This window comes from Acipenser ruthenus, chromosome 33 (genome assembly GCF_902713425.1).
Source record: "Acipenser ruthenus chromosome 33, fAciRut3.2 maternal haplotype, whole genome shotgun sequence".
Classification (NCBI taxonomy): Eukaryota; Metazoa; Chordata; class Actinopteri; order Acipenseriformes; family Acipenseridae; genus Acipenser; species Acipenser ruthenus.
Genome location: NC_081221.1, coordinates 2037796 through 2054179, shown reverse-complemented (window position 1 = coordinate 2054179; position 16384 = coordinate 2037796). Strand labels below are relative to the sequence as shown.

At 39.4% G+C, this 16384-nt stretch overlaps 2 protein-coding genes across 3 annotated transcripts; one reads left to right on the top strand and one right to left on the bottom strand.

Moving 5' to 3' along the window:
• Window positions 1-142: 142 nt before the first annotated feature.
• LOC117433324 (NF-kappa-B inhibitor-interacting Ras-like protein 2) lies at window positions 143-3174 on the bottom strand. Its single transcript, XM_059006580.1, has 4 exons — window positions 3145-3174; window positions 2666-2768; window positions 1574-1815; window positions 143-677 (listed from the first exon to the last, which is right to left on the bottom strand). Exons 1-4 carry the CDS (start codon window positions 3172-3174, stop codon window positions 438-440), a joined length of 615 nt encoding a protein of 204 aa, XP_058862563.1. The 3' UTR covers window positions 143-437.
• A 58-nt stretch (window positions 3175-3232) lies between these two features.
• LOC117433514 (dnaJ homolog subfamily C member 7-like) lies at window positions 3233-15454 on the top strand. Of its 2 annotated transcripts, none has more exons than XM_034055831.3 (14): window positions 3233-3377; window positions 6714-6802; window positions 7225-7349; window positions 8026-8139; window positions 8507-8581; window positions 9187-9305; window positions 9464-9617; window positions 10207-10371; window positions 11115-11206; window positions 11488-11561; window positions 12135-12281; window positions 12723-12875; window positions 14403-14468; window positions 14643-15454. In XM_034055831.3, exons 1-14 carry the CDS (start codon window positions 3307-3309, stop codon window positions 14678-14680), a joined length of 1482 nt encoding a protein of 493 aa, XP_033911722.3. In that variant the 5' UTR covers window positions 3233-3306; the 3' UTR covers window positions 14681-15454. The 2 variants fall into 2 exon arrangements, with proteins under 2 accessions (XP_033911722.3, XP_033911721.3); XM_034055830.3 differs by having other exon boundaries at window positions 14403-14477.
• Window positions 15455-16384: the final 930 nt, after the last annotated feature.

Genomic DNA, 16384 nt, shown 5'->3' with positions numbered 1-16384 from the left:
CGCATGTTCCAGCCTCCGTTTCCCAAGTCGCCAGGGGGCTGCAGAGGTGAACCGGAATACAAATAATAATTGGGCATTCCAAATTGGGGAGAAAACCCCAGGTAAAATAAAAAAAATAAATAAATACAGAAGTGAGTTTACCTGCCTGACGAAAAGCTTTACTATTGGTCGCTAAAATCCAGCAAGACGAAAATACAGAACGTGTTCTTTCACAATCACCAGTACACCATCACATAATGTAATAATATTAACAAAAACAAAAAGGACAGGGCATTTCAGAAGAACGGAACCACATCATGCTTCAAAAACGCTGAACGTTGAAGCATGTGCCACAGTGGTCGACTGACAACAGCATGATTCATTTTGACTACAGTTCCATACTGCTGAAAGACTTCCACAAGTTCCAAATCAGGAGTGTCTTCCACACCCTACCCTCTTCAGCTGTCCAGAGAGCCGCTGCCCTTGATCTTGCGGCTCAGGGGGAAGGTGGACTTGCTCTGGGGCTGGGTCATCTTGCTGGCCAGGTGGACGAAGGGCTCGATCAGCGTCCGGCGATCGGCCACGGACACCTCCCACAGCCTGACCTTCTCCGTCTTTGCCCAGTGTTGGGCACTATCATAGTCCACTCGCCTCTGGTCCTGGAGGTCACACTTATTGCCCAGGACTACAATGATCACCTGCAGTAAAAACACAGCCTGTTTCACCAAAAGGTCCCCAGTAAGAACGCTTGCAAAGTTTCCTGAAGGGAGGTCTGGGTGAGTTGTGAGAGACAGGGCACTGTAAATTTGAAATCCCTAGTATTAAGTACACTTATAAAATGCCCTTGATGATGCTTGCTATGTTAGACAGGGCTAAGTGCTGTTAATAACCCTTTTTTCAAATTGTGATTAATTAAAACGCAAAGACTGAGTAAAAAACAAACTAAGGCAGTCATGTTGTGCAATTATCCAAACTACTTTAAAAACGCCTGCACCCACATCTGCTCTGTAGAATACACTGCACCAACAGCGCAGGACGTTGTTGGGCAGAAATGTTCTGTGCTTGGCAGGGGAATTCATACTTTGTATATACAGGGTGAAAGTCACTTTAGTATTTTTAGCATTTTATGTTAATAGTACCCTACAACTTGAGGCTCACACCATATCATAGTCTTACAGCAAATGTATTACAACACCTCAAGATTTGTCATTTATATATATATATCTACATGTATGAAAATCTCTGGGTGTGAGAAGTTCAATTTTCAGTCAGTAATCAGTGATAAAGAAACAATAGGCACTTTTAAAAAGTCATGCATTTTTACCATTTGTGGTTCCTTTTTTTCTTGCAATTCATTTCAAATAGTATGTGTGGCCTATTAAAGTCATCAATTAAATTAGACAACCCCCAATTTGCCTATTTTGACCATTTTCCAAGATTTTCAGTTCCAGTGGTTTGATTTCATATGCACAATAAATCCATACAGAAGCAATGAGGTGTTCTAATAAATGTGCACGCTACATTATATACACAGTGTGTTTAGCAAGAGACAGCTTTCAGTTCTGTCACTGTACTTTGAGGCAGATCTCCGCACCTCCTTCTTATCCCTGTATCTGTCAATATCCTTCTTGAGGGCCTCCATGCGCTTGAAGGACTCCTTGCTGTTGATGCTGTAGACCAGCACAAAGCCTTCAGCGAAGGAGAAGTAGTGCTTGGGGAATTCTGATCCCTCCCTCAAGCCCCGGGTGTCGTAGAATCGCACCTGCTCCCGCACACCCCGGTCCGTCTCGATTGAGCCGATGTAGATGTCCTCTAGAGTCTCGATGGGCTCCGAACCTGGGAGGGCAAGCAGCACAGCAGAGAGACGCTCTTAACCCTTTCAGTCCTGCCTTATCTTAACACCTTGTGTTAACACATGCTGTCGGATATCACGTCGGAACCTCACAGGACTCCTAGGTCCCAGTCTGAGGTCGTGCAGAAATACGCTAACAAAAAATGTCCAGGATGGCGGTTTTGCCCACAGCGGAAAATCCACACACAACCACTTTACAGCTCTTCCCCATAGTCCCTCTGTGTGACACGGGTGTGATTCAACTGTGAAAAACATAAAACGTCATGGCACTTGAAAATCACATCATACACAGATAAATCAGTGTGTTTATCTGTCCAGGAGCAGGCGGTAAACATATATACCTGTAAAAGCGTAGTACAGTAAGGAAGTAATTCGAATTTGACCATTTTTCTGTTGGCTGGCCAATAACAATGTCCACTATGTTTAAATTGTTTTGTAATAATAGAAAATAATATTCCATTTCACACACAAACTGTACAAACGGTGCATAGTAAAATGTTAGTTATTTCGTTCTCGAAATCCGATGTTGTGTTTTTACATGTTACACAATTTCTCTTCCAACACTAAAATGTCATCGGTCTTAATTACAACATAAATACAGTAATAATATGCAACAACAGGCATAATAATCCTATAATATGTTAAACGCACTGTCGGCTAGGCTCGTACATTACTAATTTATTAATAAATGACATGACAGCAAAACCAGTTAATGAAGAAGGCGCGGGGCGTTTTCAGCAACATTATTTTAATCACACGTAAGGTTCCCGTATTTATGTGTATCATACAACATTATTATTTTTTTTTTAAATGAAATAAATACCAGACACTCACCCGGGAACTTCCTGTTTACTGTTTTGCATGTGGAATCAACGACGAGGAGAAAGCGTTTAATTTTATTTGGGGGGGGTAGTTGTAATCTACAGTGCCCCCTATGCTTCGGAGGTCGTTAGGTTTTATGGCTATAGTTTTCGGTGCAGTATTGTGTGTCCCATTTGGTGTGTCCGCTTGTTAATTTGATAATTAATCAAAGAGCAGAAAATCTACTTCCAGCAGTCTTTTTGGGGGGTTTCACACTACCCGTACAAATTCTACTGCTGTTTGTTTTTGTTTTCCTCACAGGACTGTGTTTCTTCTCTGTGTGTGTGTGTGTGTTTCTGCTATAATAATAAAATAAATTGTATTTCTGCTGTAACTTATTGTAATCATATTTAAATAATTTTTAAATCACTGTCGCTCCAGACCACTAGAGGCGCTGTGGTAACACTTTGGAGATAAGCACTTTCCTATACAGTTAAATTTGTCTCCGTTACTCTCCTCTCCCCGTTGCGAAGAGAACACATATTAAATAAAAAAAATTAAAAAAAATAAATTAATTAATTGGATACAAATTGCCGCAGTGCCGCCGCTCACTGTCCAAGTCAAGCTGTCTATGGTCCCCGGAAGTGTCTTCTTTCTCCCCCCCTGGTGGTAAAATGGCGGGTGTAGATTGTGACATGCCCATGGCTCCCGAATCGGAGATAATGAGCGAAGAGGAGATGGAAAGGTAAGCGGGTGGGGGAGGGCATCGATTTTATGGTTTGGGGGAGCAGAGTTTAAACCGGGGTGTCGGTGGGGGAGGCGAGGAGGTAGTTTCTTGCACTCAAAATGTGCCACTGATGTTTAACCTGGCTGTCTTAGGCCTAAACCCCAGAGTATGTTATGTACCGGTATCCGACAAAGGGGTGCAGAAAAACGGCACAGGGGGTATTGCTTGTGCCTTCGCTGTTAGAAATCTCCTTTATGGGATCGTGTATTTAACATACCATGGCAACAGTCTTTTCTGTTTAGTAATGCCATTGTAAGCGGTCGTGTATTCGTTTTTTTTTTGTTTTTTGGTCAATGGAAGGTACACTTTTTAAATGGCATATATTTATTTTAAGTTTTAATTTCTACAGTAAAATCGCCACTTCTAAATCGTCCTTCTTCTTTTTTAAGTGTTGTTTCTGTCCTAGGTTGGATGTCTGTCTTGTGTTTTCTATAGAAGCAATGTGGGTCATGTGAAGAATATGTTTTTCATCACACTTTGTTGTACTAGTAGTGGGGGGGACTGTATCTTAGTTGTATAATCTGTCTCCATTGCCTTTTTACCCCCAAAGTGGTAGATCTCACAATAACATATACAACTGAAGGCTCCGTTGATTCACAGAGATGTGTGAAGTGGTAGCGCCGAGTTGTGAATCAGCATTCAACATTGATTTACAGCAAGTAAATGGGCAACTTTATTTTTATTTTTTATACAACCACCTATTCGCGACCCTGTATATTAAACCATACAAAAACCATGAAGATTTTGTGTTTTAAAGGGTGGTTCTTTGTTAAACTGAATATGATCTCACTTATAATTCTGGAACATTCCGAGAGTTGACGTCATGTTATGGCATTGACTTTAGGTCTTACAATTGCAGTGTGTTGTGTGTGTTTGTGTGTGTGTGTTTTATTTGTATACTTTACGACAGGTGATTTGATCATTTGTTTGGTATTTTGAGCACTGTGTGTGTTTATGCATGCCTCCGCTGCTCAGTTCTTGTTGACTTGTTTAAAAAAGTTCTAGAAGTCAGCCTTTCATTGTCCAGGATATATGATCGGTCTTAAACTTTTTTTAAAATCGGTCTTATCTAATTGCAAACTTGCATTTTGGTCTCGTGAGATTGACATATTAAGTCCCTCGCTGGTAATTTTTTTTCACAAAATTTAAATATTTGGAAATGGGAGGGGAGGGGGATGTTATCTGATTTTAGGACTATACTGACTACCAGTTGTGAAACTGCAGGAATGATCCATGTTGAATCATCGGTATCGCAGATTATGATTAAGTGCTTACCTGGGTAATAGATTCATTCCATTGAACTGCCAAGTCCATTCAGAACAATGACATCACAATCGTCTGAGTCCCTCAGCCGCTTAAAGGTATTCGCGTAAACCTTTTCCCTCTTCAATGAAATTGACAATGGACTAAAGGCTGTCCATGATTGGAAAACAGCTGGATTTTTAACTTGTGTATTCATAACGAAGTGGTATATAGTTATAGGAGGGGGAACGTCTGTGTATGAAGGGGCAGCAGTAGTGGAGTAGTGGTTAGGGCTCTGGACTCTTGACCGGAGGGTCGTGGGTTCAATCCCAGGTGGGGGACACTGCTGCTGTACCCTTGATTGCTCCAGTAAAAACCCAACTGTATAAATAGGTAATTGTATGTAAAAATAATGTGATATCTTCTAACAATTGTCAGTTGCCCTGAATAAGGGTGTCTGCTAAGAAATAAATCAATAATAATAATAATAATAATAATAATAATAATAATAATAATGGATTATATCGACACTCGCAGCTCTTAAACTGACCTGTTTTCAGCCTCAATCTGTTCACTTAACCTACAACAAGCAAAGGCCATAAAGTCTACATTTAAATGTTGTGAACACTTGTTCCTAGAAGAAGAATCATATCTTGGAATTCAGTGGTCTAAAAATGAACACAACATACAGCACAAGGCTTGACGATGTTAATATAGTACTGGATCATGGGGCTGGCAGTACACATGGAAGCATGCCCATGTACATTTTTAGTACTGCAGCTCGCTCATCGGTTGGTGCTGTGTGTTTTTTTTGTTTTTTTGTTTTTTTTAAATCTTACGGCTCGTTTTCACTGATCCTGGTAGCATTAGGTACTCCAGACTTACTGTTGACCTAAACTGAGGTCTGTGAGCTCTGTTGCTAAAGTATGTTTTTAAGTTATTGAACTTCTTTAGGAAAGCAAATGTGGTTTGAAAGATTATGAAGAGGTTTCAGCTGCTACAGCTGGTGCCCATGTCTCCTGAAAATGGCAGGAGTAAATAGTAAGATGGTGTCTAAACATTATTTGAAAGAAGTTGCCTGAAGTATTTTGTATCTCGTTAGTTGGATGGGGATGAAATCTGGCATCTGCCTTCATGTCCGTTGTTTATGTTCAGGAAATGTTTGCAGGAGGAAAGGAATGAGAACACTGTTTTCAAACGCATTGAAAATGAAGCTTTTTATGTATAGTGTGCATATATAATGTGTATGAATATAATATGTGTATGTGTTTGAAAGGAGGTATAGATGTAGTGTACAAAAAAATATATATATTATGTACACAAGGATTACATTTTTTCAGAATGTTTTGGACAAAAGCCTGCCTTCAGCGGTGTAGGGAAGGCTTTTTTGTCAAATCCTGAAACAATTTTTTAAACCTTGTGTACATCCATCTCATATATATAATTGCTACTTTGGTTAAACGATGTGGTGCAGATCAATTTCCTAAAGCACGATGTGGTTGTTCCAGTTTTTTTTTTTCTTTCAATTTCATGCACCCAAATCATTTTCTGTTGCATTTCATTTTAGCTGGAAGCTAGTTTGTCACACGTTACTAGCTTGCCCTAATAAGATAACCTATATTTGGATTGATGCACGGTGCCAGGGGATTGACGATCAAATAAAAAAAGTAATCCTATAATGAACAGTTTCCCTCGTTGTATTTAGATGTACACTTTTTTTTTTTTTTTTTTTCGGCACAGCATTCTAGACGATTGTTCCACAAATCTGGAAAGCTCTGCTGGCTGACTGGATTTCACTATCTTACCAGTTGTACTTGCTGCTTCTGCTTATGAATAGACCAGGGGTTAATGATATGTCGGACACATGTGGTCCTTTTTCAAAGCCAGTCAGGCAGGAATTAAAGGTATAAAAGCCTGATTCAAAGGAAAAATAGTTTTTTGCTCCAAAATGATTGCTCTAGAATATTTGCATGGGACATCCAGAAATGTTTGCTGCCACCACAGATTCCTCTAAATGGCATTCTTATTTACATTTCTTTCCCCCTCTTATAGGGAAGCAGAGGGCTTTAAAGAACAAGGAAATGCCTTTTACATCAAGAAAGATTATTCTGAAGCATTCAACTTCTACACAAAAGCCATAGGTAATAATTATGTCAACTTCTGTTCAGGTTTCGAAGCTGTAATATTGCGCCTATCCCACGCCCCTCTCGCTTTGATTCATAGACTTTATTACAAGTGTTTTTTGGACTTTTATAATGTGCAATAAATATACATGATTGGTATGTAGAATTAATGAAGACATCGGTCAGCTTTTTTTATAGTCCTGATCACAACACAAACTTATTATTTTCTCTCACCTACAACAACATTAGTTAAGTGTCTCTGTTTTAAAGTTATTGCCCAGTTATGTAATTACTTGGCTAAATTGTCTTTTTGGCTTTGTTTTTGTGTGTTTCTTTTAGAATCGGGTTGCAGCTAAGATGCAAGTCCTGCTTCTGTATAGGTAGGGGGCTGTAACTACTAAATGCTGTACTAATGTTAATGTCAATGTTTGATTTGACAGATGCATGCCCCAAAAATGCAAGTTACTATGGGAATAGAGCTGCCACCTTGATGATGCTGAATCGCCACTGGGAGGCGCTGGAAGATGCACAGCAGGCTGTCCGGATGGACGACATGTTTGTGAAGGTAATATTTCACAATCGTCATCGTATTTCTATTTACTTTGTGCCCTGAAACAACACTAAAGCTTTCTGGTAGAGTAAAGGACCCTGCATAGTTTCTGGACTTAGGATTTGCCCGATAGGAGCTCCCAAAATTCGCTGGCGGTCAAAATCAGTGTCACCAGTGACTGGAGAACGACACCTGCATATTATGGTGTCCCAGAATAGCTAACCGTCTTGTAATATATGCAAATTATTTTATTTTAATGATCAGGCCATCTCGCAAGTGCCTGGTATTATTATTATTATTATTATTTTTATTTATTTCTTAGCAGACACCCTTATCCAAGATCACATTATATTTACATACAATTTCATTATTTTTACACACAATTACCCAATTATACAGTTTTTACTGGAGCAATCTAGGTAAAGTACCTTGCTCAAGGGTACAGCAGCAGTGTCCCCCACCTGGGATTGAACCCACGACCCTCCGGTCAGGAGTCCAGAGACCTAACCACTACTCCACACTGCTGCCCTAGTTATTGCCCAGTCCACACTCCTGCCCTAGTTATTGCCCACTTATGTAATTACTTGGCTCATTAATTCTGATACCCCAAAATGCTCCCGTTTTGAAGGGTCAATTTGAATCGTGACTCCCTGCATTGTTTTCATGGTTCCGTACTGCCTTCTCGTTTCAGGGTCACCTCCGGGAAGGGAAGTGTCACCTGTCCCTCGGGAACGGCAAAGCAGCCAGCCGCTCCTTCCAGAGGGTTCTAGAACTGGAGCCAGATAACGCTCAGGCACCGCCAGAGGTGAGTACTTATCTAGATCCATTCACACTGAACGCTGAGCAATGTATTATACATGTTAAAATAAATGTGTGTTTTCTTTTTACTATTCACAAGGACTGGCAGTCAAGTAGTGTCTAATGTGTTTTATTTTTTAAAATGCAGATTTTATTCACTCCATTTTAAGCAGTGAACGAAGCAGCTTTATATATTGGTTACATGGATCTTTTAGTAAGTTAGTTGTGTATTTCATCACCGGTCTAACTAGTTTAGTGTATATCTTCAGTGTTGATGAAGTTTCATCTGTTTTATTTTCCTTGATTTATTTCAGTGTGTTGTGTTTTTTTTTTCCCCTTCATGTTATGGTGTTTGCTTTTCTTTAACATTACAGTTGAAAAATGCCAACGCTGTTCTGGAATACGAGAGAATGGCAGAGATTGACTTTGAAAAACGGGACTTCAGAAAGGTATGTGGTTAAGTCTTGATCTTGGGGTAATGAACCATGATATCAAATTGCTTTACATGCCCTTTACAAAGGAGACTTTCAAAATTTGCCCATTTGCTGTGGTATGCGTTTGCCTTCAAGCGCTTCGAAAAGAACACCCCAAATACCTTAACCACCTTAAGTTTATAATGATTCAACTTCAAACATGGTTAGAAGCAGTTTGATCAAATCAATTTGTTCTGGTACGAGGGTAGCCATCAGTCTGGTAATCTTGTGTTCAGGTCTCCCCAGTGCCACTGCCAAGTTGCTGTGTTCTTTGAGAAGTCAATAGAAAAGTAATAATAGGTTTCCTTTGTTTTTAACCATTTACCCTGGAGACTGGCTTATTAATGCAGCTGGTTTGTAATCCTGTATTTTTCTTTTTTTACCTATTTAGAACCGCCATTGATTAACCTGTGCATGGTTACAATAAGCTACTCAAGGTTCTATATATATATATATTTTTAAACTATGTACTATGTCTTTGGAACACTCACCTGAGCTTGATGAAACTTTTTCCTATGCGTTTATTTGTAGAAGTTATTCAGTTTACTCATTGACTCTGGAACTTTCTTGTGTATCCTCAGTGTGTGTTCTGCATGGACCGTGCATTGGAGTATGCCCCTGCCTGCCACCGATTCAAAATCCTCAAAGCAGAGTGCTTAGCCCTGCTAGGACGCTACCCTGAAGCACAGTCAGTGGCCAGGTAAGAGGAAAACAAATTCATTACATTTCTTTTTTTTAGATAAAATTGTGTGAGTTTTGTAATTCACAGGGACCACAATGCACAACGATTCAAATAACTGGCCTGCTTCACTGTGTTTCTCACTGTAATTTGCATTCACTGTGGTTCTTCTCTTGCAGTGATATTTTGCGCATGGACTCTACGAATGGGGATGCTCTGTATGTGAGGGGGCTGTGTCTGTACTATGAAGACTGTATTGAGAAAGCAGTGCAGTTTTTCGTCCAAGCTCTTCGCATGGCGCCGGATCATGAGAAAGCCCGGCTGGCCTGCAGAGTATGTGTTGCTCTTGGGCAGATTCTGGATTCATAATAGTTGTTCATGTTACGCAGCTGTAAAATAATCTAAAGAATGCAGTATATGGATATTTTATTTGTAGATCTTATTTATGATGTTATTTATGATCAGCTGTAAAGATATTATTTATGATCAGCTGTAAAGGTATAGACAATGTCGACCCAGGGGACTTTTTCGACCTGAAAAAAGAAGCAAGGACCAGGGGTCACAAATGGAGATTAGATAAAGGGGCATTCAGAACAGAAAACAGGAAGAACTTTTTTACACGAACTGTGAGGGTCTGGAACCAACTCCCCAGTAATGTTGTTGAAGCTGACACCCTGGGATCCTTCAAGAAGCTGCTTGATGAGATTCTGGGATCAATAAGCTACTAACAACTAAACGAGCAAGATGGGCCGAATGGCCTCCTCTCGTTTGTAAACTTTCTTATGTAAATAGTGGCACTTGTTGGAACAAATAGGGATCTGACGCAAGTCTTTTTTTACACAATAAAGGTTTAATGCCAACATTCCCTGTAAACTTAATCACACATGCCTTGGTGTATGAATATATTCCTTATTTATTTTAGAATGCCAAAGCTTTGAAATCCAAGAAGGAAGAGGGAAACAATGCCTTCAAAGACGGCAATTATGAAGCCGCTTATGAACTGTACTCGGAGGCACTGACAATAGACCCCAATAACATTAAAACAAACGCCAAACTCTACTGCAACAGAGGGACCGTGGGTTCGAAGGTAAGAAAAGGTTCATTGACTTTTCAGCGCTGTTTTAGAGCAATATAAAAATAGTGTTGTAAAGTATTAGTAGTCTTTGTCTTAAGTCTTCAGTAGAAGGTCATTTCACAAGGATCTGTGCTCCCAACTCCCCCTCCGTCACAGTTTCGCCTTGTCTGCAGGCTTTCGTAACTTGGCTTGACACATACAATTTGGATGTCTAAACAAACAGTGTAAACACCTAACTACCAGTATACCTGATGTATTGTCAGCGCAGTGCATGGTTGTCCCAAATATGCCCCTCCAGCATTTGGACTGTGTTGTGTAAACCGTCCTGATAAAAGAATGTTTTTTACAAGTCTCCAGCAAGTGGAAACCTGAATAGTGCATCTTGAAAAACATGAACGGTACGCCAGGGGAAATCTGGAATGGTTATGTAATCGCAAAAGGGAAAACCAGTGAAATATCTCGGCCTCCTAAAACAGTGAGGTCCTATCTGCGACTATAATACCATTGCGTAGTTTGGTAGCACGCCTCTATGCTGTACAGTGTACAATAGAACACACCATGATCTCAACTTAATTACATTTATTTGTTATTACAACTGCAGTTGGTAACAAACCAAATTGTTACAAGCAGTTGGGGTTACTCATTTCTTCTCGAGGGTCTTTGTGCAGTATTTTAGACATCCTGTGTTATTCTTCCTTAAATCAAGAATATAGAAAAAGCCACTGTACCGGTAACTTAAATTCTCTCTATTTCAGCTAAAAAAATGTGACCAAGCAATAGAAGACTGTACAAATGCAATAAAACTAGATGAAACCTACATCAAAGCATATTTAAGGCGAGCTCAGTGGTAAGTTGATCTTCCTTTTAAGGTAAATCTGTTGACGCACAAAACTGCTTACCTTGTCTTAAATCTGCAGAAAGTGATGTTCCAATAGAACATAAAAATACTGTTCCAATTGAATTGTCTTTGGCTTTGTTCGTCTCCCCTGTGTCTAGCTGCCTCGTGATTTGACAATGCATGCAGAGGCTAGAAGAACCACTGGCAGCATGCCATGGTCTATCACTGATACAAACAATATCACAGGACTTCAATCTGGAACAATCTCATGGAACCGTTTCTTTTTTCAGTTATATGGACACAGAACAATATGAAGAAGCTGTTCGGGATTATGAAAAAGTTTATCAGACAGAGAAAACAAAAGGTAAGGAGGGCTCTTGTGATGCATCTGGTCATTCTGCGCATGCAGAGTTCAGCATCTCGACTTTGAGGCTAAACCCTTGATAAAGCTCAAGTCTCCACTGGGAATGCTTGTGGTTGCAGTATTAGGCTACGTTTTACAAAAGTACTACTTTTTAAAATCATCCGATGTCTTAATTACAATAATCAAGTGGCAGTGTTGGAAGCAAATAGTTTTCAACTAGCATACAATTTAGCTTGGGTACCAATTTGGTTATTGATGTAATTTTAGTCCACAGAACGACAGTGCATGGTTTTATATTCTTTGACAGGATTTGCTGTTTCTGCTGTGGACCCAGAACTGAATAGTTGTAGGGATCATTTTAAAGGTCATTATCATTTATAGACACTACTTTTACCAAACCTGGCTGTAGCTAGTACTTTATATCCCGTCATTATCAAGCATAGGCAGTACTTCAGATTCAGTTTTGTTAAATATTACGTTCGCAGTTCACAACATATTTCACAGAAGTGTTTTTGATGGAGAGAGATTTTTACAAGCAATTTGTATTCTAAATGTATTATTTTTTTCTGCCAGAACACAAGCACCTTCTAAAGACTGCGCAACTGGAACTGAAAAAAAGCAAACGAAATGATTACTATAAGATCCTGGGAGTGGATAAAAACGCTACAGATGACGAGATTAAGAAAGCATATAGGAAACGAGCGCTCATGCACCACCCAGGTAAAGAGGATGGGCATTGTGTCAACGGAAGGTGTTAGAAGTCTCTGCGTTAGTGTAATAAATCAAACACGCTAAGTTATTTTAAAAGTTCCTTATCTCCTTCAGTCACTGTGTACAATTGTGCCATCTTACATTTCCTATCTATGTATCGATTTTATTAATGCACTTTTTTTTTTTTTTTTTTAATTATGGCAGGGCAACTTCTTGAACTCCATAGAACTCTTTTAAAATTGTGATCGACTGGGATAATATGATAGATTAAAAAAAAAGTATCCAGTGTTGTAGAATTCAGTTTTGTCTTTATTTTGATGGGGCTCATCAGTTGTTATGTCCTTTTATGTTTTATTTAGACAGCAGGCATATCGCTGGTTTTACCTGATGCTTGTTAGCACACAGCATACTGGTACTGTCTTGAAGACTCACCGGCTGTTCTCTTCTCAGATCGTCACAGTGGAGCCAGTCCGGAGATGCAAAAGGAAGAAGAAAAAAAGTTTAAAGAGGTGGGAGAAGCTTTTACTGTTCTCTCGGATCCCAAGAAGAAAGCCAGATATGACAGCGGACAGGATCTAGACGAAGAGGGCATGAACATGGGCGGTGGGTCTTCTTTATAATTATTATTTTATTTAATCCATAAAGCTATTCCTGCATTACCATTTCCAAGGCATCCCTGGAGTATCAGGATGTTGCTTTATTGTGTACTTACCCACCAGGATACAACCAGGACTCCCATTGCATAGTGTAACAGGACAGAGGCTGGACGCAAACCTGCGACCCTGCGCACTGCAAGCGAGCATCGTGACCATTATTTGTGTATTTAGCAGACGCCTTATCCAAGGCGACTTACAGAGACTAGGGTGTGTGAACTATGCATCAGCTGCAGAGTCACTTACAACTACGTCTCACCCGAAAGACGGAGCACAAGGAGGTTAAGTGACTTGCCCAGGGTCACACAATGAGTCAGTGGCTGGGGTGGGATTTGAACCGGGGACCTCCTGGTTACAAGCCCTTTTCTTTAACCACTGGACCACACAGCCTCCCATAATGCCATAATGCCAACGAGCCGGGCTCGTCTGCATTTGTGGTTTTGGAGCTTTTAACTTGATCTCATCTTGCCGGCAGGGGACAAAATCCATGATGGCAGTGTATCACATAACACTGCCTATTACAATAGTAGTCTGGTCAATCGAGGCCTTAGTTGATCCTCTGACCTCTATAGTTTGAACAAGCTTATAGTAAAACCAGGAACTCTGTGGAAAGCTTCGATACCCTGCACTAAAGATGAATACATAACAATCTAACCGTCTGGCCAGCACAAGATGCATCTTGATGTGTGTGTGGTGTGTTTTTTTTGTGTTTTTTTTTTTTTTTTATGAAAGCCAGCCACTGTTGGGTAAAAGTACGTTGTGTTAGACAAACATTTAAACAAAATGTATTTTATTCCAATGTAATTTTGGTCTCTCTCTATAGCCCCTTTCACACTGGCATTCCTACCCGGGTCACAATCCCGTGTAGTGTGAAACCACGTACCTGGGTCGTACCCTAGTTAACCTGGGTCCCAGCGACCCGCCTCAGGATGTGGGTCGACACGCTTTGACTCGGGTTGAGCGAGACAAAATACACGATGGCCATTCGTGAACCGACGAAATAAAAAACAGCCACGCCTGCGTGAAGGTTTCACTTCCGCAAGGAACGTTTCTGTTTAGCCATATTTGTGTTGCTTGAGACACAGCATGAGCCAGATTGCAGCAGGGATGAAGAAACATTTGCTCTAATTAGCATTTGGGCCGACGGTTCAAACCAGAGAAGCTTGGATGGAAGCGTCCGTAACAAGCTGCTTCCAGGGCATTGATACGCACATTGTGTACTTGCGTTTGTCACCCAGGTCAACCCTGCTTTATCAAAAGCAGTGTGAAATCACGTAGCTGACCCACATGACACCGGGTCCTGACCCAGGTAGGTTCTGACCCAGGTAGATTATGCCAATGTGAAAGGGGCTTATCTCTATAGATTATATTTAAACAAAAGAATTAAACTGCAATACTTGGCTTACCTGATTCAGAGGCATTTTTATAAAACTTGTGCACCGTACTATGACCACTAATCTAATATTTCCCTGTTTAGATTTTGATGCCAACAATATCTTCAAGGCGTTCTTCGGAGCTCCTGGGGGGGGCTTCAGCTTCGAAGGTAATTCATGTATGTATTGGACCGCTATGAAAATGGTGTTTTTTAAAATTTATTTTTTTACTGAAAAAAAATAAAAAAAAATAATACATTTCATACTCGTTGTGAATGAGTTACTCATTTTCATCGTCATCTGACAAGTTTCTAATTAATTTTTTTTTTTTTTTTCCCCCTCAGCTTCCGGTCCTGGCAATTTTTTCTTTCAGTTTGGTTAAAAGAAAAAAAAACCGCTTTCCCCGCTCCATTTCAAAACTTCTGAAGACTTGTCCTTCCTCCAAGTTTTAATGTACTCCTGTTTTCAGTTGGTATACCTCTATTTGTGCATATGTATGAAGAAAAAAGTCATCATAAAATATGGGAGGGGAAAAAAGAAACACACGGCCTCTGTGTTTTTTTTTGTTTTTTTTATGATAAGTTTATTTAAAAAAATGCTTGAGTATTTGGTCACTAATTTCTATACATCTTCAAAGTAAATTGATTTTAAGCTGTTTGGATGATTTTATTTTTCATGTAAGAACTGGACTAGGAATTTTTTGTGATCAAACTTTTTAAAATTGGACACTAAATGCACACTTTTTGGGGGTCTCGCACATCCATGTTTTAGTCCGTCCCGTCCCCCCCCCCCCCCCTTAAACACTTTTTAAATGTTAATGCAATCCGAATCTGGGAGACAGTGCACAGCTTTCAAACACTGACCTTTTTGAGGCTGCTTTGTAGAGATTGTGAAGAAATGTGTAGTTTGTAAATATGCTTAGTGCTGACTTTGGATGGATGAAAAAAAAAAAGTCTAATGTAGAAATGATTCAGGCAAACGTGTGGAAATTTTAGTTCTACTATTTTTGTCTGATTCCATTGTTTGAGGATGTAAGTAATGTACCTATGGTTATGCCAGGGTAGTAGTAATAATAATAATCATTAAAGTTCTGCACATGTAGCCTGCATTGGAACTGCAATATATTTTAATGGTCATCATAAAAATGCAGTATATACATGTTTCCATCTTTTCTCTCCTCATCAGTACATAGAACATTTTGCAGGAATGTCATTCTTTTTCTTTTCCTTCTAACTTATTGTAAAGTCACAAACGTATTTGAAGTCTGTTGCTCCTAGCTTTAAATAAATAAATAAATAAATAAATAAACAAACATTTTTAAAGGAGAAACGCCCTGAAAAAAGCGCAGGTGAAAAATGATAGCCTTGTTAATTTGTAAATAAAGTAGCCTGCTGTTTTTTTTTGTTTTGTTTTTATATATAAATAAGATCGTTGTTGTTTTGAGTTCATGATATGAATTATTTGTAGGTGCAAAACCCAACAGAAGGGGTTTATGTCTTGATAGCTTGAGACTAGGGCTACATGTAGGTCTCTCACGTTAGATGTATTGCTGATGAAATGGTACTTTTAAGAGTGCATGCAAAATTTGGTGTGCCAAATATTGATCAAAATAGTACCATGCTGCACCCTTTTAGTACCGATATAATTAATTCACACCATTGTTGTTCTATAACTTGGTCCAGATGCAGAAGGCAGCTAGTTAATAATTCAATACTTTTTTATTTATTTATTTTTGCTTTATTATACAGTAATTTCCTTTCTGTGGTGTTGTAAATACATATAAACTGAAAGGGCACCCTTAGGAAATCACCAAGCTTGTTTATAGTCCCGTTTTGTGATCCCGATAATGGTATCCTTTCACTAACCTGGTGTTTTTAGCATGCATTTAGTGTCCTAGATAAGAAAGATCAAAATCCTAGCTTGTGATTACATTTCTGACTGTAGCTATTAAATTAGGCAAAGTGCCTACTCCCTCCCATCCCACGAAGTTTCACTTGGTTGAAATAGCTTAACAAATGTTCAGCAAAGTACTGTAATGACTGATCAGTGGAACAATCCATTTTTATAATGAATATTCCCCTGGCTT

What these genes read in the sequence shown, in the direction of transcription:
- LOC117433324 (XM_059006580.1), bottom strand. Translation starts at nt 3,174, where the DNA reads ATGTGTTCTCTTCGCAACGGGGAGAGGAGA. An exon ending in AGTAAACAGGAAGTTCCCGG is followed by an intron (nt 1,816 to 2,665) that starts GTGAGTGTCTGG and finishes TTGCCCTCCCAG; the next exon opens with GTTCGGAGCCCATCGAGACT. An exon ending in GATACAGGGATAAGAAGGAG is followed by an intron (nt 678 to 1,573) that starts GTGCGGAGATCT and finishes TTTTTACTGCAG; the next exon opens with GTGATCATTGTAGTCCTGGG.
- LOC117433514 (XM_034055830.3), top strand. Translation starts at nt 3,307, where the DNA reads ATGGCGGGTGTAGATTGTGACATGCCCATGGCTCCCGAATCGGAGATA. An exon ending in AAAAACGGGACTTCAGAAAG is followed by an intron (nt 8,582 to 9,186) that starts GTATGTGGTTAA and finishes GTGTATCCTCAG; the next exon opens with TGTGTGTTCTGCATGGACCG. An exon ending in GAGGGACCGTGGGTTCGAAG is followed by an intron (nt 10,372 to 11,114) that starts GTAAGAAAAGGT and finishes TCTCTATTTCAG; the next exon opens with CTAAAAAAATGTGACCAAGC.